At 42.8% G+C, this 26,180-nt stretch overlaps 1 protein-coding gene across 4 annotated transcripts in view; it reads left to right on the top strand.

Moving 5' to 3' along the window:
• The window catches only part of TGFBR3 (transforming growth factor beta receptor 3), a 326,559-nt gene that overhangs the window by 169,776 nt on the left and 130,603 nt on the right, over positions 1-26,180 (top strand). For all 4 annotated transcript variants that reach the window (XM_089668928.1, XM_089668931.1, XM_089668930.1 and 1 more), the window contains one exon: positions 1,204-1,341. In XM_089668928.1, the coding sequence (XP_089525054.1) occupies positions 1,204-1,341 (138 nt within the window). The remainder of the gene's footprint in view (positions 1-1,203; positions 1,342-26,180) is intronic.

The following is a 26,180-nucleotide window of genomic DNA, read 5'->3' as shown; positions in this document are numbered from 1 at the left end:
GGCCAAACAGCACTGACATGTAAGAACCACAGAAGGCGTTTCTGGTGATTAGCTGCTCTAGGGAGCCCCATTGAAATGGGAAGCTGCCAACTCCCACTCTAATCATGGCAGATCATGTGTAATCGTACATGTGGGTGATCAACCCTGGATACAAACTATTTGCTGGACAAAAAAGCCTCCTGCAGCTGATCACCAGGAACCCCCGCTGAGTTTATTGCATGTAAGTGGTATCGGGCCAATTTGCAAGTGTGAATGTGGCCTAATAAGATGATAGTTAATAGCTGGAGATGACTCCAAATTTTTAGATTTTCCTTCAACTTCAGTGCCAGAGACAATGTTCATCAGGAGAGCGAATGGATTAATCTAGCAGGGATACAGACAGAAATTAAAACCTGTGGAAATGGGAGGTAAGGATATTTGCTCTCAAAAGAAAGTCTCATGTAAAGAAAAAAGAGATCATAAGACAAATGAGATCTAAAAGAATATATATGGGAAACAATATTGATAGCTTCAGGTATCTCAGACAATAAATAAAAAAATATGATAGGTTTAGAGTTATTGAATGGTGTTCGTGGACTTTGTGGAGTTTTTTTTAAATAAAAGATAACATTTTAATAGAAAAAAATATTTATTGTTACTTTTTGTGCACTACACTAAAACATTTTCATAAGTAATAAGTATTTCTAATAAGCATTTACTGTTTGAATATTTAAGCATTTGTTGTCTGACATCCCCAAAGCTTCCATCATTGTGTCTTAGATATATATAAGTAAAAACCTGACAGAGGTTGGATGGGGCCCCCACCCCATCCAGAATTAAGAAAAACCACTTTGCCCTTATATGCACTTTAAGACAGTAATAGATGTGGGATAAATGTTTGTATTGGTTTTAGTCTGATTTTGACATTAGTATTTACGCTCAGTAGCCAATTGTGTACATTTATGCGTAGACACCCCATGGCTCTCCTCTTCGCAATATTTCCTTAATTATACAATTATTTCCCAATCTGACTATAACTGAGTGGATCTGGTTACATGCATCTTGTACAGTATCCGTGGGATAACTTTACTAATTTCTGCATGGTACATACAGTGCGTTCATAATATCTATCATTGATGTCAGAGCAGCTGTACCAGTGTGTGCAGTTCTTCACAGGGTTGGAAAATACATGTCCTAATCTTGTTTCATTATGTTTATTTACAGGTCGCATTGCATCTGACCCCAATCCCAGCAATCTCTATTCATCATAAACCTCTGGTGTTCATCTTAAACTCCCCACGGCCTGTGACGTGGGAGCTGAAGACTGAGAGGCTAGCAGTAGACGTTCCAAGATACTTCTTTGTGAGTATAGCATATGAGTGGTTGCGAAATGAGTAGAAATGGTATGCAGCTACATATGGAATAAATATGTCAGGTTGTTTCAGCCTGTCCCTGTTGCTGAATATACAGAAACACAGTTTTCCTTAGGCTGTAGAAAACATGGAGTTGGAGGAAGTGGTAAACTTTTTTGCTTTGCATCTCCCTTAAAAGTCTTTATTCCTCCAGGAGACCAAGTGCATAAAGCTATATTTTACAATGCTAAAACATTTAATGTAAACAGCTTAATGTAAAAAGAGCTTAAGGTACTATAATGTGCCTAAATCTCAATCAATCATTGACTTGAAACGTTGCACAACCCAAGTTCTCAACTTCCCAAACATGTCCTAGAAGTTTCATAGATTTTGGCCTGGAGGTAGACTGTACTAAGGTTGAGCACTTAGCAATGCTCATGAATATAAACAGTGGATATAAAAAATCGACATACTGCTGTTAAAAAAAACTCACGTTTCTGTGATGTAAGAAGATGAGACAAAGAAAAATAATTTCAGAAAAGTTTCTACCTTTAATGTGACCTTTAAACTGTACAACTCTTTTGGTGTGATTTACCAAATGATCTAAAATTTTCAGAATATGTTGCCATTGATAGAGTCGTCTATTGTGTGAAGTTTGGGGGAAATTGGTAAATATCTAAGCTCTTTTTTGTATGTTAAGCCACATTAAGCTCCCAAAAAACAAGCTTAATGTCCCCCAATTTCTTTGTGGCAGGCCAAAATCTATGAAACGTCTAGGACATGTTTGGGATATTGAGCACTTGGGCTGTGAAAATTTTCAAGTCAATTGATTGAGATTTAGGCAGTTTATTACACATTAAGCCACATTAAGCATTTAGTCTGTCCCTATCTTTGTGGACTCCAAAAATGACCTTTACGATGGATTGCTGTAGATATGGGGATGCCCTCAGACCTTAACAGCTTTCTAACTGTTGCATTCTATGCTGAACAGAGAGCTTTGGTTTTGTTGAAAAAAACCTTTGCCGAGGTGCTTTTCTTGATGTATTGTTGGAAGTGAAGAATTTGGGGTTACACAGTGTTTTTTATATCCAAAGAAACTTTCTTTTGTAGGCATAAAACACCTTCCAAGTGTTTCTTTGCTAACCACGAAGCAGCGTATGCTTATTCTGTAGGGGATTTTACTGAACTTTAGATTTGATGCAGTGAGCAAACTTTCTGACTTTATCACAGTTGGCATGTTGACCAGGTATCATTAGTAACTCATCGAATTGTTGCCTGTAAGGGCTCTTTACAGTAAAATTGTTTGTGTAACATACAGCTTGGACTTCCCTTGCTTCCCTCATAAGATGTAAATGCTACCCACAGGCCTTAGATGCCGTGTGGATTCCCTGTCCACTTCCCAGGCCTACGCTGTATGTAAGAACATCTCTGGAGCTATAGAGATGTATAATAGAGCTGTCTAACAAGCTTTACACAAGACTGTCCAGTAGAGAGGGGGTACAGCTATACCTTTACAAGTCCAATGCATGCACCACTATTATGACTGCCTGAGACCACAGGGGTATTGAATTAAAATTAAAGGAAGTTCAGTCATTAAAATGTTCATCCTGCAGAGGTCCAAATCTAATTTTTGTGCTATGACTCAGATCCTAGTATACATGTAATCATTTTATGTCAAAGAAAAGTGAGCAATGTACAATTTCCATAGCATTTCTTTAATATTTATTGTCAAGTTTCAGTGTGCCCCCCTACATAAGGTGTCTTCATCAGAGTGCCCCCTTATCAGGTGTCCCTATCAAAGTGCCCCATTATGTCAAGTGTTCACATCAGTGTGCCCCCTTCCATTATGTGTCCCCATCAGAGTGCCCCCTTCCATTATGTGTCCCCATCAGAGTGCCCACTTCCATTATGTGTCCCCATCAGAGTGCCCCCTTCCATTATGTGTCCCCATCAGAGTGCCCCCTTATATCAGGTGTCCCCATCAGAGTACCCCCTTATATCAGGTGTCCCCATCAGAGTACCCCATCCATCAGGTGTCTCTATCAGAGTGCCCTCGTACATTTTAGCACCAGGCAGGAAGGCAGAGCGAACTGCAGATCTGAATGTGGGAACTTCCAATTTTGTCCCACTGTGATGCGGGGGGCGTGGCATGCCTAGGACGTCATTGATTGTTAGGACACCTGCAGTCTTAACAACCAATCACTGCAGAGGAGAGGACCTTCTCTGGGGACTGGCTGTCTAGCTGATGGCCCACATAGAACTGGTACTGGTATAGGTCTGGACTGCAGTCTACCATTTAATGATGTCTGCCTTATACTGATGATATGTATAATGATTAGAGATGAGCGAATCGAACTTGGCGAAGTGGAATTCGTTTCGAATATTAGAAAAAATTCAATTCGCGCCGAATCCGAAAATTAGCAGACTTCGGATGCGCGAATCGAAATTTTTCCAAAAATGGCAGCGACATGTGTGGCGACGGAGCGGGGATCTCTGGGAAGGCGCGCAGACAAGGCGTGCTGACCCATAATGCATTCATTCATGACATGTGATCGCATTAGCCAATCAGCAGCCAGCCAGCCAGCACTGTGTAATGGTGGAGCTATAAATTGCGGCCATCTTACAATTCTCCATTTGCCTCCGGTCATTCAAGAGAGACAGACCTCTCTGTATTAGGGACAGAGTTAGGGCCACAGATACTTTAGGGACACAGAATCGTTACTTAGGGACACAGAATTGTTACTCAGGGACACAGAACTGTTACTCAGGGACACAGAACTGTTACTCAGGGACAGACACAGAATTGTTACTCAGGGACAGACACAGAATTGTTACTCAGGGACAGACACAGAATTGTTACTCAGGGACAGACACAGAATTGTTACTGAGGGACACAGAACTGTTACTCAGGGACACAGAACTGTTACTCAGGGACACAGAACTGTTACTCAGGGACAGACACAGAATTGTTACTGAGGGACACAGAATTGTTACTGAGGGACACAGAATTGTTACTCAGGGACAGACACAGAATTGTTACTGAGGGACACAGAATTGTTACTGAGGGACACAGAATTGTTACTGAGGGACACAGAATTGTTACTGAGGGACACAGAATTGTTACTGAGGGACACCGAATTGTTACTGAGGGACACCGAACTGTTACTCAGGGACACAGAACTGTTACTCAGGGACACAGAACTGTTACTCAGGGACACAGAACTGTTACTCAGGGACACAGAACTGTTACTCAGGGACACAGAACTGTTACTCAGGGACACAGAACTGTTACTCAGGGACACAGAATCGTTGAATTAAAGAGTATGTCAGACAACACGCAGAGGAGTGTCAGAGGAGGCCATGTTTTAGGAGCGAGCAGACGTGGCAGCAGAGGAAGGGGTCGAGGCAGCACTAGTCGCAGCCAGAGGCCAGTGCTCCCGGTGTCATCCAGCGGCCGTGTCTCCACCGACAACCCTGCCGTCATCGATTGGTTGGCTCGGTCGTCTTCCTCTTCCCAGGTCACCTCTGACACCTACAGCCAACGGTCGGTGGGTACGTCAGACACAACCGTTAGTTGGCATGGCCCGGGAGCAAGCCCACTGAAATCACGTGTCCTCTACCTGCCCCTGTCCTTTGGTGTTCCCTCACCAAGCGAAGTATCGCATGCTGTGGGCTCAGCCCCACTGTACAGTGAGGACGAGCTAACAGAGGGCGGTCAGGAACGGGGGGAGACATCCGCCTCTTCAGCAGCCAGGCGAAGAAGTACTGGCGAGGAGAGTGGCTCGGTAGCTGGTCTGGAGACAGGTCTGTCTCCTGACCCACACGCAGCCGAGGTGGCTAGTAGTGAGGCGGAGACCCTAATTGATGATGATGATGAGGCTGATCGCACTTGGCAGCCTCGTCGTCATCAGGCTATTGCTTCCGCATCATCAGGAGAAGAGGGTGCTAGCTTGGCAGCGAGCAAAACAGTCGGTGGGTTGCCCAGGAGGCAGCAGGGTCGCAGTAGTGTCAGTGGAGGCAAACGGCCACGGAGTAGAGCACCAGCTCCACTGCAGCCTACCACCACGGCCAGTAGTGGTGCCGGTGTGCACGGAGGAAGTAGCAGTCAGCCAGTGAGGAGTAGCGGGGGGCAAAGTTTCCTACTCGGCGGTGTGGCAATTTTTCGTCAAGCCGCCAGAGGAAGTAAACGTAGCCGTATGTCGACTATGTGGCCAGAAAGTCAAGCGTGGCCAGGGGGCCCATGTTGGGACTACAGCGTTGCGTCAGCATATGCAGTGTCGCCATTCGGTGGCCTGGGAAAACCGTGATAAAGATACGGCGGTTCTGCCTGCCCCAGCCCCCGCTCCATCACCCGCTCCGTTACTTGCTCCGTCACCCGACGTCAATCACCCTCTATCAGCCAGTCAAGGCTCCAACACCTCTGCTGAGGGGAGTTGTCGCTCGTTGGCATCTTCCGCTCGTTCAGATGCTCCTTCTCCTGCTACTCCTCTTCACGGATTCCTTCAGCAGTCTTTCTTGGAATCCGTTTCCAAGAGACAACAGTTTGCGAGCACGCACCCGACGGTGCAGAAGCTGAACGTCCTCCTGTCCAAGTTGCTGGTGCTGCAGTCCCTCCCTTTCCAAGTGGTGGACTCAGCACCTTTCCGAGAAATGATGGCTTGTGCCGAGCCGCGGTGGAGAGTGCCAAGCCGGCATTTCTTCGCCAAAAAGGCAGTGCCAGCCCTGCATTCACATGTAGAAGAGATGGTGGGCCAGTCTTTGAGCATGTCGGTCTCTGCCAAAGTGCACGGCAGCGCCGACGTGTGGAGCTGTAACTACGGTCAGGGACAGTACATGTCATTTACGGCCCACTGGGTGAACGTGGTGCCGGCACAGCCGCACCAGCAACTTGGACAGGTCACGCCGCTTTTGCCTCCACGTTTGCACGTCCTTGGTCCAGCAAAGATGTCCGCCTCTACCACCTCTTCTTCTGCCGTGTCCTCGGCCGCCACCCCCGTGCCAAGTCCCATTACCCGACCGGCATATCACATGTGCAGGGCGCAACGGTGTCACGCTGTGCTGCACCTGGTATGCCTTGGCGAACGTAGTCACACAGGGGAGGAACTTCTGAGTGTAATGAACAGAGAAATCGACAGATGGCTGTCTCCGCGCAAACTGAAAATTGGAACCATGTTGACCGACAACGGAAAGAACATGGTGTCTGCTCTGCGTCAAGGAAGGTTGTGCCATGCGCCATGCATGGCTCACGTGTTCAATCTGGTTGTCAAGCGGTTCCTAAAATCCACCATCCCACTGCAAGACATCCTTAAAATGTCACGTAAACTTTGCATGCATTTCAGCCATTCCTACACCGCAAAGCACACCCTCCTTGAGCTGCAGCGGCAGAACGGAATTCCACAGCATCGCCTGATCTGCGACGTTGCAACAAGGTGGAATTCAACCCTACATATGTTAGACCGCCTTTACGAACAGCGAAAGGCCATCACCGATTTCCTGATGTTACAAGCGGATAAAGGTACTCCCCTGTGTAACTTAGATGTCAGCCATTGGCAGCTCATGCGTGACACCTGCTGCTTGCTCAGGCCCTTTGAGGAGGCCACGCTATTCGTGAGTCGGCAGGACTATGGGATGAACGACGTCATTCCTCTGTTGCACGTCCTGGAACAAATGCTGTTAACAATGGCTGGTCAGGGTGCGGTAGACGTGGCGCACAGATCTCAACGCCACATGACCCCTGTGGGGGCAGGACAGGAAGAAGAGGAGGAGGTAGAGGAGGACATTGGTGCTCAGGAATTATTGAGTGAAATGGGTGGTTTTTCCACTCAGCGGACAGGAGTGGAGGAGCAGGAGCATCTGGTAGAGGAGGAGGAGGAGACAGAGGACCCAGACGCACCGTGGCAGTATGCTGTGGAGATGGAGGCAGGGAGTCCCTCGCATTCCTTGGCACAAATGGCCCATAGCATGCTCGGTTGCTTGCGTAGCGACAGCCGAATAATAACCATCAGACAGAGGGATGACTTTTGGCTGTCCACCTTGTTGGACCCTCGCTACCGTTCAAAAATGGTGGCCTTTTTCACACCTGCTGAGAGGGAGGCCAAAATAACGTACTATAAAAACCACCTATGTAGTCAGTTGGTCTCTGCCTTTCTGCGCCAACGTCCATCCTCAGACACTGTGGGCCCTGTGCGCTCGCGTTCCGCTGCCATGGCAGCAGGGGAGGGGTGGGGTGGTAGGAGCAGTGGCAGCTCCACCAGCAGCGGCTGCCTCAGTCTGCAGTCGATGATGAGTAGCTTTCTTCACCAGCGCAGTGAGGAAACTACTAACCAGCCGCAGCAGCAGCAGCATCAGGTGGACCTGGAGCAGGACCTCAAACAACAGGCTTGGGCCTACTTGGACAGCACCCTGCCAACCGAGGTAGACAATCCCCTTGACTACTGGGCAACGAAACTTGACCTTTGGCCCCAACTCGCTGAATTTGCCCTTGAAAGGCTGTCATGCCCGGCCAGTAGCGTGGCATCGGAGCGCGTGTTTAGTGCGGCAGGAGGTATTGTAACTCCGCGGAGGACACGACTGTCCACCCAAAGTGTGGAGAGACTCACGTTTGTGAAAATGAATCAGGCGTGGATTAGTCTGGATTTCAAACCACCAGTTCCTGACACAACTGACTAAATCCGCCATGAATCATGCCCCAAACATGTTAACTCTGCCATGTGCCACTTTCAAGTCTCCTCACACTGCTGGTGGGTTCCATTTTGTCATAGGGTGCTGGCAGATTACGGGCCTCCCATTGCTGCTGCCAGGCCCGTAATCTGCCATGGGCCCCCGTACCGCCTCCTCATGCTGCTGCCAGGTCCAGAGTGTGTCATGGGTCCCTGTACGGCCTCCCATTGCTGCTGTCTCCATCGCCACACTCTGCCATGTGCCACTTTCAGGTCTCCTCACACTGCTGGTGGGTTCCATTTTGTCATAGGGTGCTGGCAGATTACGGGCCTCCCATTGCTGCTGCCAGGCCCGTAATCTGCCATGGGCCCCCGTACCGCCTCCTCATGCTGCTGCCAGGTCCAGAGTCTCTCATGGGTCCCTGTACAGCCTCCCATTGCTGCTGTCTCCATCGCCACACTCTGCCATGTGCCACTTTCAGGTCTCCTCACACTGCTGGTGGGTTCCATTTTGTCATAGGGTGCTGGCAGATTACGGGCCTCCCATTGCTGCTGCCAGGCCCGTAATCTGCCATGGGCCCCCGTACCGCCTCATGCTGCTGCCAGGTCCAGAGTCTCTCATGGGTCCCTGTACAGCCTCCCATTGCTGCTGTCTCCATCGCCACACTCTGCCATGTGCCACTTTCAGGTCTCCTCACACTGCTGGTGGGTTCCATTTTGTCATAGGGTGCTGTATGGCCTCCCATTGCTGCTGCCTCCACCGCCACACTGTGGCTCCACACTCTGGTTTTGGCCCCGTGACTGCCCAAATGAGTGAAGTGTGCGGTGATTCTAAGATCGACGGCACTCATCTGCATGTCATACTGACTGACAGTATTATTTCTCTTCCCCAGCAGACTCCAAGGGCATTTAAATTAAGGGTACAGTGTTCTGCACTAATATATAAAGGCTCTCTGAAGCCTAGAAACACCCTTTTTATAAGTTAAATTCGCAGCGAATATATTCGCATCGAATCGAATTTATTCCTCGAATTCGCCGAATCAGCCGAATCGAATTTTTGAATACTTCGCTCATCTCTAATAATGATAATAGCGTTCTCCTCGTTAAATTGGTGTCTGTGCCCATCAGGCCCTGTTTACAGGTGAGAGGTGCAATGATGGATGAGGATGATGAGTTAGTGTTGGGAACATTCTAGATTTCCAGTGTAAATTCAATAAAAACGATTCTACCAAATGCTGAAAAGTTAGAAGTGGCTGTCATATACAACATTTCCCACATGAATGAGTGGAAGTATTTTCAGAGTGGGTTGTTGATTGCCATGTTTTGCCTTAATCAGTGCTGAGAATGGAGTATAAGAAACTGTCAGCAGCAATGGGACATTCACTACACAAACATCCTGGGTAAATGAAACACTTCTACTTAGGCTTCTGCAGGGAGGTGTAGGGAATATACTGGATTCCAAAAAGATAGACCAGTTTGCAAATGTATGCACATAATCAATGTATTATTATTATTTCTGGTACTTATATAGTGCTGTCAATTTATGCAGTGCCTTACATATATATTGTACATTCACATCAGTCCCTCAAGGGCGTACAATATAAGGTCCCTAACTCACATTCATACATACACACACTAGGGCCAATTTAGACAGGAGCCAATTAACCTACCAGCATGTCATTGGAGTACCCGGAGGAAACCCATGCAGGCACAGGGAGAACATGCAAACTCCAGTCAGGTGGTGCTGTGGCTGATATATGAACCAACGACCCTAGTACAACCACGCGGAAGTGCTAACCATTTAGCAACTGTGCTGCCCATAAATCAAAAGGATTCAACAGATTTAAAGCGGAGCTCCACCCAAAAGAGGAAGTTCCGCTTTAAGGACTGCTCCCCCGCTCCCCATTAAGGATTGGCACCTTTGGAGGGTTACCCGAATTTGACAGGTACCCGCTCCCACTTTTGGTCCGATCGCCTAGGCGATCGGAAACAGAAGGTGTCCTCCCTCCCTCCCTGTAGTCTTTTGGGACACGTGACAGGTCCCAGAAGACTACAGGACCATTCATGAAGCGCAGCGCTACTCGTGCATGCGCAGTATGTACCCGGCTGTGAAGCCACAAGCTATCACAGCCGGGTGCCCACACTGAAGATGCCGGCCTCAAGGAATACAGGATGGCCTGTGAAAAGGGCTGCAGGGGACACACCGCAGGACCAAAGGACAGGTAAGTGGCTGTTTTTTAAAAGTCAGCAGCTACAGTTTTTGTAGCTGTTGACTTATTTTTTGACATTGTGAGTGGAACTCCACTTTAGGTGACTGGCACAGAATCCCACCCTGCAGTGAATATTAAGGTTTAGATAGAGTACTTTAAAGTGTTACACATAACAGCTGAAATGCATTTTGTGTAGACTGAACAGAATTCCTATGCATTAGTCATATAATTTGTCAGACAATAGAAAAGTTTCTGAGTGTTTTTATAGAAAAACCATGGCTTTATGAGTGGAGCAAAATTCTCTAGGAGACTTTAAAGGGAACATATAGGGGATTATTTACTAAAACTAGACAGTGCGAAATCTAGTGCAGCTGTTCATAGAAACCAATTAGGTTCCAGGTTTTTTTTTGTCAAAGCTTAATTGAACAAGCTGAAGTTAGAAGCTGATTGGCTACCATGGACAGCCGCACCAGATTTTGCATTTTCCAGTTTTAGTAAATCAACCCCAGTGTCTTTTATGATTTTTGGATTTATAGTTCTGCTTCACAATGCGAGTTTAAGGAGCTGATTTACTAAAGGCAAATATGCTGTTCATTCTGCAAGGGAATTTTTCCTTAGTGAATGAGATAACGCTCTATTGACTTCCATCTTCACGTACAAACAAAAATATTTTTTTTTTCCTTGCAAAGTGAATATCCTAATTGCCTTTGCTAAATCAGCCCCTATGAGTCAGATGACAATGCACTATTTATGTAACTGATATTTTTTTCAACATAAAGTTAGGCAGGGTCATTGAAGTAGCTAATCCACCTTGTACTACATATAATAACAAAAATGTAATTGTAATCTTGTGGAAATTTTAAAATCACATAAAAAAGAGAACACTGCAAAAATGACTCAAAATATATGCTCATTAAAAACACTATGGGGCATAGTTATAAAGTAGTAAATGTAACATTCACCAAACTTTCACTTGCTGTTAATAATTACCTGTGATTTAAAACACATGAACCAGGAATATTCCGATGCAGTGAATATTTGGTGAATGTCACATTCATTGTTTCATTATTCCCCCATATTTTTTTTTAAAGTGCTGTTGAACTGTCCCAAGAACAGTCGACAGCCATCATGCTGCAAAGAAGAACCCTTACTTAGGTAATATTCATGATTCTAGCTTTTAGTAGGTAATTTTCAAAAATGTAAAATGTCTGATAGGTTCACTTTAAAAAAAATCACTTATCATAGACTGTAACCATTTGTACAGAGGAGTGGATGCTAACAGTGAGCAATCTATAGAAAGAGCACATGGAGAACAACTGTCTCCACTTAGATTCCTGTGAAGGTAATGAGGAATAGAGGTCGCACTCTGTGTTTGCTGGGACGAATAAGCAAAAATTCAAAGACATCAAGGCGAGTCGTGGATGGATACAGCATCATCAAAGATAACAGGGTATGTGCTGAAGGAAGGACAGACGTGCCCCTAAACATGGTCATGGATTTTAGATGTTGCAGAATGTAAGCTTTAATCAACAAAAGGTGCTATACACACCACCGTATACTTTGTGGCTATTGCTCAAGTAACCTGTGAACAAAGAGTGGCAGACCAGATCAGTTCACTGTCATCTTTTGATGTGTCTCTCTGAAGTATGGAATGTCTTTAATACAAAACATTGTTTGATGGTTTCCCTGCTTTTGGGCATCTGCTTTGTAATATATATAAGTAGAACATTTGGGCTCATTTCACTCCATTGAATGCGTTTGTGGCTGTGTGTTCACATGCTTTAGAGTAACAAATATTAATATTTGTTAAGTTAACAAACAAACATGCATTGTGTTAAGGCAGCCGTTTTTTTGGAATGAGCTGCCTAACACAAAGAACGGCACTTAAAAAGGTAAGTTTATTTATTATAGGTACTTATGTAGCGCTGTCAGTTTACACAGCACTTTACATATACATTGTAAATTCACTTCAGTCCCTAACCCTCAAGGAGCATACAATCTAAAGTCCCTAACTCACATTCATACATACACATAATAGGACCAATTTAGACAGGATCCAATTAACCTACCAGCATGTCTTTGGAGTGTGGGAGGAAACCGGAGTAAACTGAGGAAACTCATACAGGCACAGGGAGAACATGCAAACTCTAGGCAGGTGGTGCTGTGGCTGGGATTCGAACCAACAACCCTAGTACTGCCAGGCGGATGTTCTAACCATTTAGCCACTGTGCTGCACATGTAGCATCTTTGGCAGCATACAGCAACACATGTTGGCAGGGTGTATTGGGGTCATAAAACGTAGTGCAGTGCTAAAATAAATAAATGCCAATATATTATTGTCTACGTTAGAATATAAGTGACCAACCAATCATAAATATAAAATTCAATATAGTGTCCAAAATCAACCATTCAGATGTGGTGGTTATCCCCACTGGTGGACAATGGACAGGTTCTATTTATCTCCCCGTGTGTATAAATCTGGAAATCCAGTGGCGTGCGATCAAGATGGAAAGATCCTGGGATTAGAGGAGGGAGCCAGTGACCAGACCCCACTGCAGTTTACCCGTTCCAAGGCGTTTATGAGGGATATCCCTATTACCTGTATCTGCAGAGGAGAGGATCTTGTTCCAGGCTGTACCATCAAGGGAACCCCCGCTCCTGGTTTTTCTGATCTTTGCACATTAAGATTGCGCTTCCGGTGAGTGGGCAATCTTTCCATCTTGATCGCACGCCACCGGATTTCCAGATTTATACACACGGGGAGATATATAGAATATATAGAACCTGTCCATTGTCCACCAGTGGGGATAACCACCACCATCTGAATGGTTGATTTTGGACACTATATTGAATTTTATATGTATGATTGGTTGGTCACTTATATTCTAACTTAGACAATAATATATTGGCATTTATTTATTTTAGTGCTGCACTACGTTTTATGATCTGTTCATTTGAGAAAGTTTGTGGTTACTTTTTTGGTGCATTAGGTGCTACAGTAAGCGCTCGCTTCATATTCCTGGTTCTTAGGGTGTATTGGGGTGCCATGAATACATGAATGGCAGCACATCACACCAATGGGCATTATTTAAGCGCCATGATGTGAACAAGCCCTTAGAAAGAAACAACTTTAAATATATTGTATTACAGTAAATTGACCAGATTCACATGCATACCATAAAGACTGTAACTCAATCTGCTTATATTTTGTTTTCTCTGTTCCCCCCACATGCCACCCTCTTCCTTCATCAACATGCTAATGACATTTTAAAATAAAACCCTTCTGTTTTAGTTACATGCTTATTCTAGATTATATTATATATCTGATTATATCACTGGGTCTTTGCACCTCTCTATGCAGTTCAGGCAGATAATGGCTAGTGTGTGGGATTGGGGGGGGGGGTAGCTGTTCACGCTGTACCTTCCTAAAAACATCACAGCAATCTGTATTGATGAGTGAATGTAAGTCTGGAGAAGTGGGCATTCCTAATGCACACCACCTTAGGTAAAGCCACATGTGATGCTGAGCTGCCATGGTTGAAATCTAATGAATGAAAGGGATGTGACAGGGATAATACAGCTGAGGAGGAAAGTGCTAGATGATAATGGATGCCCGCCAGTCAGGAAATGAGATGGACTGACTTTCTGCAGTTTCAAATGCACACTGTATGAAGTTCACAGTGTGCAGTGAAATCAGACTAAGCATTTCAGTATAGAAGAGGAGCCTGTGCAACTGTACAGAACTATAGGTAAGGCTGGAGTTCACCTTTAAAGCCACAGCTCTTACTGGCTTCACCTGAAATCAGCAGGAAAAACCAGTGTAAGTGGCAGGGGACACAGGACATCACCACCTCCAGAAGTGCTGGTTTACCATCAGACTTCAGGGGATCATTTCTCATGAACTGAGTGAAGTTCAGTGGTGCAGGCAGCAGGAAAGGTAAGATCAGGACCTAGTACGGAGGTCCCGTGCGACGATCGGTGTGCCACTGTGTCCGGAGGACACAGCGGGCACCGGATTGCAGTGCTGCGCGCTCCCAGGGAGCGCGCACAACCAGTGTGCGGGGAGGCCATTTATAAACGGCCACCCGACCCTGAACTGCCACCGTCCAGCCGTTTATATACAACGGCCGTACGGGAGGTGGTTAAAGCAAACAAGTACTATTAACCACATCAATACTGGGCACTTTTACCCCTTTCCTACCCAGGCCAATTTTCAGCTTTCAGCGCTGTCGCACTTTGAATGGTAGTCATGCAACACAGCACCCATATGAAATTTTTATCTTTTTTTTTCTCAAAAATAGAGCTTTCTTTTGGTGGTATTTCATCAACACTGAGTTTTTTTTTTTTTACTAAATAAAACAAAAACGCACTTTTCTTCGTGTCTGTTATAAAATTTGGCAAATAAATAACATTTCTTCATAAATTTAGGTCAAAATGTATTCTTCTACATTTCTTTGGTGAAAATAATAAAAATTATTCAATTTGTATTTTTTTTCAAATGTTTCTATTTTTTTATTACATTATTTTTCTTTTTTTTACTATTTTTTTTCAGCACATTGTGACCAAAGCAATACAATGTTACCATAGTAACATTGAATTACTCTGGGCAAGTGATCAGGATTTTCTGTTTTTTTTAACACACTATGATTGCCTATACCAATGTATTTCATTGATATTTGCAATAATTTTTACTGAATGAAACTGATTAATTCAGTCTTTTGTTGTGATTAGCTGTGATTGGGCAAAGCTGATCACATTAAACAGATGGGCTGTGAATGGCCCTGTCTGTATCATGTGACTGCTTTGACCAGTCACAGCTAACATCATAATTGTATACAATGGATGGCATGACAGGAAGTCATCCATTGTAGGCAATTGACATATGGTCTGCTGTGATTGGTCACAGTGGTCACATAATACTGGCAACGGGCCAGTGTAGTGTCACGAGGGCATAGCCGGTGACAGATCACGCTGCTGCATGGCCCCATGGCAGCTCGTTTTGACAGGACGTCATACGATGCCCAGTCACAACAAGGAGTGTCCCGCCCGGCCGTCAATCTGCAATAGGCCCGGCGGGAAGGTGTTAAAGCTGAAGTCCAGGCACAAAAACTTTCATACAAAAATGATCAATATTCCTCCTGCGCTATAAATGGTACAAGGAACACAACCTAAAAAGCTGCCAGCACTCTCCTGCTAATACCTAATACAGTGTAAACATGAAAAAATAAATAGTGTGGCGCTCTAAAAAATGAATTATGTGTATATAAACATAACCATTTGTACTACGTGACCAAATAAATATGTGACTAATTCATAAAGTGAATTAATTGCAGTATATCCAAAAAAATACACATAGATATAAATATATATATAAATAGATACCTCAAGTGATTTAAACAGTAAACCTAGTATCTCTAAGTTATGTTGTTACATAACAAACATACCATAAAGTGGTCATATATAATTAAATCCTATTATCCTATCCTAAATATTCCTCAATGGCCACAAATGATAAAAATCCACTTTGTGCGCATCAAATGCATTTGCAAATCCAGTTATCACATTGTAAAAGTAGCAGTGACATCATCACTGGGCTGTACATAGACTGTACAGAGCGCAGAGCCGTGGGAGGGACTCAGCAGGCTCTACCCTGCAGAAAACTCAGGAGGGGGTGGAGACAAGACCAGTCACCATGCATAAGGAGAGGGATCAGCAGTGATCAGTCTTTATTACAGCTCCCGCACAAAGGGAAATTTCACACAGGATTAGTGCATAGATCTGGAAGAAATAGGCAACGCACTGCATGATTCAAGTACAAATACACATGACTTGTACTTAGAAAATATTTGCTTATCCTGGCCAATCAGTGATCACATGCAGAGTAGTAAGCTAGATGTCACTTGTGACATCATTGCTTACAGCGTGTGAAATCTGTGAATGATCGCAGAGGTCACATGGTACAAGGCTATTCACAACAGCCTTGTACCATGTGACAAGCTGTGACCAATCACATCTCACTCAGTAGTTCTCAATGGCTGCAAGAATGCAGCTAGAGAGCAGGAGAAATTAATGCTTTTACATCCATCATGGATGTAAAAGCAATCAGTGTAAAAAAAAAAAAAAAATCTTCATCACCCCCCACAATTAGTACAGTGTCACCATGGTGACACTGTACTGCTAGGGTAACAGTATGTAAAAAATAAAAAAAAATAAAATATATAAAAACAATTAAAAAAATGTCAAAAAAAATGTTTAAACATTATAATTTTTGGTTATAAACTAATTTGGGTTATTTTTTTTTACTAAAAATATAACGGAATACATTTTGGCCAAGATTTATGCTGAAATCTATTTATTTGCAAAATTATATAAGAAAAACACATTTTTTTCAAAATTTTTGGACATTTTAATTTACATAGCAAAAAAAATAAAAATCCCAGTGGTGAATAAATACCACCAAAATAAAGCTTTATCTGTCTCAAAAAAATGCTAAAAAATTCATATGGGTACAGTGTTGCATGACCGCGCAATTGTCATTCAAAGTGTGATAGCACTGAAAGCTGAAAATTGGCCTCGACAGGAAGGGGGTGAAAGTGTCTGGACTGAAAGTGGTTAAAAGCTTTACCTATATGACAGGGTTGCTATAAAAATGATTATGGTTATGACATTGTGACCATATGGTATTTTTCTTAGTGCGTTACTTCTAGTTTACTATCTCCTAATAATAAATTATATTTATTGCATTACAGTTGGTTTTCACAGCGGCTGTACATGAATTTTGTCGGTTATGTTTCTCCTAGCTTATATCGCTATCAAACATGAATCATATCTCGTTACATCTAGCTTACAACTAGGCTATGCAGCTACAAACTTTGAATTAGATTAATTGCATTGCTCCTGGTGTTTTACAGCTATCAGACATGAATTATATTAATGAGAAGGATTACACCTAATGCATATGAATTATATTACTCCTTGTTTGCACAGCTCCTCAAGGTGAATCCCATTAACTGCATTACTTCAGGGTTATAGTTACTAAACAGGAATTGTATTACTACAGGAAAGATTTGGTCATTGTATCTTTCAAGGCAACCAGAATAGCATGTCATCCTTTATTACAGAACACAGGATTATGAGACAAGGTCTCGATCTTTCCGATATTAAAGACTTCTTAATTAAGAGTGCAAGGTGAAGGGGATTTTCATTATGTACAAGTTGGCAGCTGAGTGAAGATTTTAATTAAATATCTATCTTAACTTCCTGGTGATGACATTACGGCTCAGAGTTCCGCACTCTCGTATATTGGTCCAAGCAATGTGTGTTTCACTCATAAACCTTTCAATACAATTCCAACGTATTAGCTAGTATGGATCTCTAAAAAAACGTTGAGGATTTATTGGTACAGCTCATAAACTTGTCACATTTCTTTCATCTGACATTACCTTGCAAATGGTAACCTTGACATTTCTCTCCGCCAGCCTCTGTGTAATGCAATCTACAACCACATACAGGTGTACCTTGGTTTATGAATTTAATGCGTTCTCCGGGATGTTTCATATTGCAAAAAAATTGTAAACCAAAATGCGGTTTCCCATAGGAATGCATTGAAAACCAATTAATCCGTTCGGGGGTCAGAAAAAAGTAAAAAAAAAGTCTTATCTGTTCAAAACTCTTTATTAAGTTCACTTTAAAGGCACGGGACCAGTGCTATAAACCTCCCAGGCGCAATGCATCCTGCGGAAACTTGCTTCGTATTCGTAAACAGAGGCATTATTTTCAATAGATTTTCATTCGTAAACTGAAAATTATGTTAACCGAGGCATTCGTAAACCAAGGTACGCCTATATATTGAGCTATGGCTATTACATGATTGTTACTAGTTGTAGGCAACTGCAAGAGACTACAGGTGTCTTTCCTCCCCCCACCACATTCTGAATAAACTGCACCTCTAAAGCAGGAAAGCGAAGGAAAGAAAAATTAAACCATAGTAGTTTTTCTGTTATCTGGAACAGTTAACAGAACCAAGCTTACGGCTAGTACTAGGAAAGCAATGGACCATCAATTTTTTTTTCAGGATAATGACAATACATTCTACAGCACTTTGCAGAGTATACAGATTGTTCCCATCAGCCCTCCCCTCTTTCCTCCCACAAAGGAAAGGTCCCTACAGCAGCAGAAGGACCAGCTTTTGATCAAAGTGGGTTCACTTGCCAAAATTTTTTGGATTGTGGATGTAAAACTGAAGGAACCAGTCAGAACTAATTCCAATATATTTAGCCCTGGTTCACACCGCCACGATTTCAGGTGCGATTTGGGAATTAAAATCGTACCCGAAATCAGAACTAATGAATGTGAATATGAGTGTCCTAACATAAGCGATTTGCTCCCAAGCTCCTCCCCCCCAAAGCACTTTGTCCCCATGTTGATATGGACAAGGGCCTCTTCCCCACAACCCTGGGCTGTGGTTGTGGGGGCCGGGGGGTGGGGGGCTTATCGGAATCTGGAAGCCCCCTTTAGTAAAGGGGCCCCCAGATCCCGCCCCCCCATGTGAATGAGTATGGGTACATGGTATCGCTACCCTTTCACAAAAAAAAACCCTGTGGTGTGAATAAAGACAGGAGACAGTCTTTGACAAGTCCATTATTAAAAGAAGAAAAGCAAAAGAATATCCCCCAAAGTAGATCCAACATCAATCATGATAATGCCGCAGTGGGGAACCTCGCTGACAGCTGAAACATTAACGCATGGTTTTCACTACTAAAATACCTCATGACTTGAAAAATAACTCATGCGGTATTTTAGTAGTGTTTTTTGGTAAATTCAAATGTTTTATTTCAAAAATGCTATGCGGTATCCTACTGTATACTCGGATGCAGTAAGATACCGCTTAGTGAATTGTGCCCAGTGACATCCTGAAGAGCACAATTTTTATTTTTATTTTTTAGTTGCAGTTTACTACCGCTTTAAAGAGGAATGTAACTCCCCTGCATATTTTTTCTAGTCCAGCAACTGTGTGATGGGTTGTCCTCAAAAAACATACCCCTCCCAGTGAATCCAGCCTTCTCCTTCTGTGTTCCACCAATCTGTCACTGCATGCTGGTTCTCACACTTCCAATTTTCTTTCTGATGTAATCGGGAACCATGTATCTCTTCCTGAATCAGGCAGCCATCTCTGGTCCCCAGTCCTCCACCCACTGTTTTGAAGTAGATGTCTCCTGGGATAAGTGACTTGAATATCTCGGGAGGCTCTACGGTTGGAAGAGATATCATTCTCTCTAATGCGAACATGGAAGTTAACAGTTGGGTCTACTTTAAGTTTGTTGCCAGTTAAATAGCCTCAGCAAAATGAAAACTAATATTTATGTTTGCTTACCTGAGTTAAGTTCATAATTTATTGTAAAGGCAACCCTAATTTACTTGGTCACATTGAGCATAAATTCATTTTTCCACAGATATACATATACTTATACTCTGGATAATTGCATTTTATTTGAAGATTAAAATAGAAAACAAGAAAAAATATAGAACTGAAAATAGAACAACAAGGCATGTCTCATAATTTAATGCAGTAATATACTTTATATTTGTTTCTCAGAACACAACCCTCATGATAATTTGGGGGAATTCCTGGATATATTTATATAGCACACACATGGTTCACAACACTGTTGAGAACATTAAAATATTACCATGTCCCTTTACTACTGTAATGCCATACAATCAAATAAATACAGAGATGTACACTACTCTGAATATGAGGATTCGGTGGATTAACATGTCAAACACAGGGAAACCATGCTTCATGTGTTCACATATACAGAACCTTTTGAATACCATTTTCAGAGAGTATGTACTAGCTGTTCCAGTGTGCACCAATATTTCAATACATGTGTAATATCCTATCAGGAATACATCTGAGTATGTACATTCACTGGCCACTTAATTAGGTACACCTGCTCAATTGTTTGGTAACACAAATCACCCAATCACATGGCAGCAACTCAATGCATTTAGGCATCTAGACATAGTGAAGATGACTTGCTGAACTTCAAACTGAGCATCAGAATGGGAAATCAAGGGGATTTCAGTGACTTTGTACGTTGCATAGTTTTTGGTGCCACACAGGATGGTCTGAGTATTTAAAAAACTGCTGATCTACTGGGATTTTCACGCATACCGATCTCTAGGGTTTACAGAGAATGGTCGGAAAAAGGGAAAATATCCAGTGAGCGGCAGTTGTGTGGCCAAAAATGTCTTGTTGATGTCAGAGGTCAGAGGGAAATGGGCAGACTGGTTCGAAATGATAGAAAGGCAACACTCATGTCAATATTGACCAAAATCTCTGAGGAATGTTTCCAAAACCTTGTTGAATCTATGCCATGGATCAGTAAGGCAGTTCTGAAGGCAAAAGGGGGTCCTACCCGGTACTAGCAAGGTGTACCTAATAAAGTGGCCGGTGAGTGTATATCTGCTGTTTATTATCACCATAGATAGGTGCAGCAGACTTGGTAATATTATACTCTTCGTGGGTTTGTTATATTGTTTATAAGTAAGGAGGCAATATAACAGACTCCATCCAAATACAGCTTAGCAAAGTAATGGTATTGTATGGCTTTGGTATTGTAAAGTTATAAACTAGTTTATATTTTAAACAAAGAAGTAAAAAAAAGGAAGGGACTGAGGCTTCCAATAAATCTGCTTGTGGATTCCTGTGGTAGTAGAAAAGAATAGGATTCCTGAACTGAGACATTGCACTCCACCCGCTCTCCAAAATGAATTGGAATTTGGTGTATTGTAGGGAAACGAGCCATCCCAGGCTGCACAGCACATTGTGGCTTAGTGTTCTAATATGAGTTAATAAGAATCATTCTTCAGTATGAATTACATTGTCGGCAGGCCACATGTGGATCTTGATCTGCTAGACAGGCACCAGCTAGAAATAAGCTGTATGTGTAAGTGTTATTTATAATATATTTTGTGCAGATTGTGCTGATGAATCCATTTTTCACTCTGATCCAGAATTGGTGTAATTTAAAGTTTTTGGGGATCTGCTTACAAAGGGACTGTTAGGTTACAAACATTCTTGCAGGTTACACTTTCACCCATGGACCACCAGAGACGTACTAAAAAATCCCAACATTGAAGCATTTGCTGTGGACTTCAACCTGCTTGCTCTGCTGCACCCTCTTGGGCCATTTTTCTGCAAATTGTAGATTCTGGCTCTCCCAAGCACAAGACATTTAGGCCACACACAAACACACAATGTACGTACTGCATTCTTTTTTGTGAACTCTCTACAAACTAGCTCAGGCTCTAGTCCAGGTTTCAAGCCACTGTGGACCAACACAGACCCCTCCCCCCTTCCCGTCATACTTGAGAGGACTACACGTTATAATATGGATCCTTTTAGGCCTGCAGCCACACCTATTGGGGGTAAAAAAGAAAATTCAGCTAAACTACTGTGTATACAATATTACCTACAGTATCTCACAGAAGTGAGTACACCCCTCACTTTTTTGTAAATATTTTATTATATCTTTTCATGTGACAACACTGAAGAAATGACACTTTGCTACAATGTAAAGTAGTGAGCGTACAGCTTGTATAACAGTGTAAATTTGCTGTCCCCTCAAAATAACTCAACACAGAGCCATTAATATCTAAACCGCTGCAACAAAAGTGAGTACACCCCTAAGTGAAAATGTCCACATTGGGCCCAAGTAGCCATTTTCCCTCCCCGATGTCATGTGACTTGTTAGTGTTACAAGGTCTCAGGTGTGAATGGGGAGCAGGTGTGTTAAATTTGGTGTTATCACTCTCACTTTCTCATACTGGTCAAAGGAAGTTCAACATGGCACCTCATGGGACAGAACTCTCTGAGGATCTGAAAAAAAGAATTGTTGCCCTACATAAAAATGGCCTAGGCTATAAGAGGATTGCCAAGACCCTGAAACTGAGCTGCAGTACGGTGGCCAAGACCATACAGCGGTTTAACAGGACAGGTTCCACTCAGAACAGGCCTCACCACGGTCGACCAAAGAAGTTGAGTGCACATGCCCATATCCAGAGGTTGTCCTTGGGAAATAGACATATGAGAACTGCCAGCATTGCTGCAACAGTTGAAGGGGTGGAGGGTCAGCCTGTCAGTGCTCAGACCATACGCAGAACACTGCATCAAATTGGTCTGCATGGCTGTTGTCCCAGAAGGAAGCCTCTTCTAAAGATGATGCACAAGAAACACTGGAAACAGTCTGCTGCGACAAGTAGACTAAGGACATGGATTACTGGAACCTGAGGAGGTCTCAGGAGACCTGAGGAGGTCTGAGGAGACCAAGATAAACTTATTTGGTTCAGATGGTATCAAGCGTGTGTGGCAGCAACCAGGTGAGGAGTACAAAGACAAGCGTGTCTTGCCTACAGTCAAGCATAGTGGTGGGAGTGTCATGGTCTGGAGCTGCATGAGTGCTGCCGGCACTGGGGAGCTACAGTTCATTGAGGGAACCATGAATGCCAATATGTACTGTGACATACTGAAGCAGAGCATGATCCTCTCCCTTCGGAGACTGGGCTGCTAGGCAGTATTCCAACATGCTAAAGAAGCTGAGGGTAAAGGTGATGGACTGGTCAAGCATGTCTCCAGACCTAAACCCTATTGAGCATCTGTGGGGCATCCTCAAACGGAAGGTGGAGGAGCGCAAGGCTCTAGCATCCATCAGCTCGAGTGGAAGAGGACTCCAGTGACAACCTGTGAACCTCTGGTGAACTCCATGCCCAAAAGGGTTAAGGCAGTGCTGGAAACTAATGGTGGCCACACAAAATATTGACACTTTGGGCCCAATTTGGACATTTTCACTTAGGGGTGTACTCACTTTTGTTGCCAGCGGTTTAGACATTAATGGCTGTGTGTTGAGTTATTTTGAGGGGACAACAAATTTACACTGTTATACAAGCTGTACACTCACTATTTTAAATTGTAGCAAAGTATAATTTCTTCAGTGTTGTCACATGAAAAGATAGAATAAAATATTTACAAAAATGTGAGGGGTGTACTCACTTCTGTGAGACATTGTATAAATCACAGTACAATTACAGCCTAAAGAGAAGTCCGGAATATTCACACATAACCATAATAGTCAGTTTTATGTTGGCCAAGCATTTGTCATTAAAAGAACCAAAACCAAAGCTTCACAGCGCCAAGGTAGTTCATTGAAAACTACGAGCTGACAGCCGCTAAGGCTTTTGGGACTTGTAGTTTTTCATTCACAGAGGAGTGACGCGGCATGGTGAGCGGACAAGTTTTTATTTTATTTGATAGCTATGGGGGGGGGATTCCCTGCTAGCTGTCAAAGCCGAGATACAGTGGGGAGCAGGGGGCGGTGCTTTCATAACATGTAACATGTTAAGTAAGGTGAGCATATCCTTTAATCTCCATTCCTTTCTCTGATGATTGAGGCTTCAAAAGTAAGAGTGGACCAGCCACACTATTTAGAATAGTGTCTCTTAATGGCCATATTGCTGTTGTCATTTTCTGCTAAAGAGATTTAAAGTGTAACTTCATTTTTTCAGTCAACATTGACTATTTTTAATCCTTATGCTGCTGGCATTAGTAAATAGATTGGAAATTATATCCTATTTACCTGTTTTAAACTTTTTTTTACATTTCTTGGTTTCCAGGCCTAGGCAAATAACATCATACATTCCAGATGCCTTCAGGAGGGAAGGAAGGGCTTTCTCAGCTAAGCACACCCTCTTGCCTGTATGCATGAGCTAAGGGCAGATGGATTCCAGGAAGTAAATGCTACATGAATCATCTGCCCTTACAAAAGAGGCCATGGCCAGAAATGCTAAGAGGTGTTATTCAAAGTAATTTCTTTACAAAATAGAGCATGAAGACATGGATGGATGGATGAGTTTGCTTTGAATATTAAAAATGAATTAAATAGTGTTTTTGGTTTGTGGTGCTCTGGTTCAGTGTAGTTCTGCTTTAATGTCTTCCAAGAAAGCTAGGACCAATTGGCTTTTACCATAATCCTCAGCTTTGAGACTAGATGAAATTTTTGAATTTGGGTGGCATTTATCTGCCATGATACACAGGTAGCTTCAAGAGGCACATCTGGCTTGTAGGTGTCCACAGATCTCTCTACCAGTATACATACTGTATGTACACATACATGATGGCCTTAAAGACATTCCATCTATTAGGCTCTTGTGTAGAATTGATAATATGTTTCCCTATCAAGTATGCATCCTGACCATAGCCAGTACTATCCACTTCAGTATTGTATAATTCATATGTCAGCAGCTGACTAATGGATTAGTTGACCATAACAGCCAATCAGATTGCCTGCTTTAAAATTAGACTTAATTGGTTGACACTGTATACATTTACTCCAAATTTTGTGCATTGGCTGTACTAGGAGTTCTGCTTATCTCTGCAGGAGTGAAGAACGTTTGACTGGGATTGCCCCTGGGCCACTCCACCATTTAGTACCATGACATCTTACTAGCAATAGGTTTAGGTGGACACCATATTAACATTTGTACTAGGTGCCATGTACGGATGGCCATGGTAGCCTGTCTGTAATGAGCATTCCTAGGAGCTTTCCAGTTCTAACAATAAAATGGCAAACACTTCAAGGTTGGACCAATGCAACAGCTTTGTTGTGCTGAAGAACATTGGGCAGGTCTTAGCTTCCAACAAACCCCACTTAGTTTACACTTCATTACATCGCCTTACTTGATATCTAGCTTGTTACGTCACTGAAGTCTCTATCCAGATAGAGACTGTCTTTCCAGATGCACATGAATATAACTACTATTTGTTTACCTGTCTTCCAGAGATGCATTGAGTGTTTCACTGAAACAAATTTCTGACTTCAGTTATTTATTGTAAATTGTAATCAGATTGAAGGATATGAAGTAATGTGAGCCCGTGCATGCTCTGATTTTGGCCTGTGATAAAACAATACCGAGTGCTGTACATAAATACACAATCATGTACCAAAAGCAAATAAATGGTGGACATCTGCTTATTTATAATCCGGCTGTATGCTTGAGGCCTAAACAGCAGGAAGCTTTACTCCTTGATCCAGTTTCGGACATTCTCTTTTGCGCATCTATTATGTGGAATTGGAAATGTTTTGCTTGGTGGCATTTCTAAAAGGATCAAAGCATTGTCTTTGCTTTAAAGAAGAACCCTGGTCTAAACAGAACTGCTATAGTTTCTAGTTGGCAGAGCAGTGTTCTAGCTATAACCAAGTTTTTCTCCATTTCTAAAGCATATTATTTGTCAGAAAAACATCAGCAGCAATATCCACACTGTGGGGTGGATTTACTAAAGGGAAATAGACTGTGCACATTGAAAGTGCAGCTGCACCCATTTTCCCCACTAAATGTGGTAAAGCTTCACTTTTTAAAGAATACCCAATCAGGTGTAAGGACAATAAAAAAAACAGCATTTTTTGCTTGCACATGATTGGATTATGGAATATAGCAGAGGTTCCCCACATTTACTAAGCTCTGGGGGAAATTAGTGCAACGGCACTTGCACAGTCTGCTTGCCTTTAGTAAATCCAGCTCTTTGTCTCTCAGTTTCATGTGGTCATTAGAAGGTCTGACTTCAAGATGAATTCTGGCCATACACAAGTTCCATCATCTTCAACCAGTTTTATATAACAAAACAGAGACAGCCTGTCTCTGATAGTTTATATATCTATTATATTAATATATTAATTATTATTTATTGTTACTTTTGTTATTATTAACAACAAACATGATTAAAATTGTCAGAAAATTGTGCATGATAAGAAAAAATTCTACCAACTGCCATTTCCTTGACCAATAAGAACTCACTTATTGGTTGCTTTTACTGGACAGGGTTATGGCTGTTTTTGGGACTTGGGTCTTAAGTCAGTGAAATCAAGCATAAAAAGGGAAGTTATTGTTAACATGGTTTCTGAAAGGCACAAAAAGGAGAGTTT

The sequence above is a fragment of the Staurois parvus genome, unplaced genomic scaffold (assembly GCF_062004578.1).
Source record: "Staurois parvus isolate SC_StPar_1 unplaced genomic scaffold, SC_StPar_1.0 ptg000066l, whole genome shotgun sequence".
NCBI lineage: Eukaryota > Metazoa > Chordata > Amphibia > Anura > Ranidae > Staurois > Staurois parvus.
Note: the sequence above shows the minus strand (reverse complement) of the source record. Positions and strands in the feature narration are given on the sequence as shown.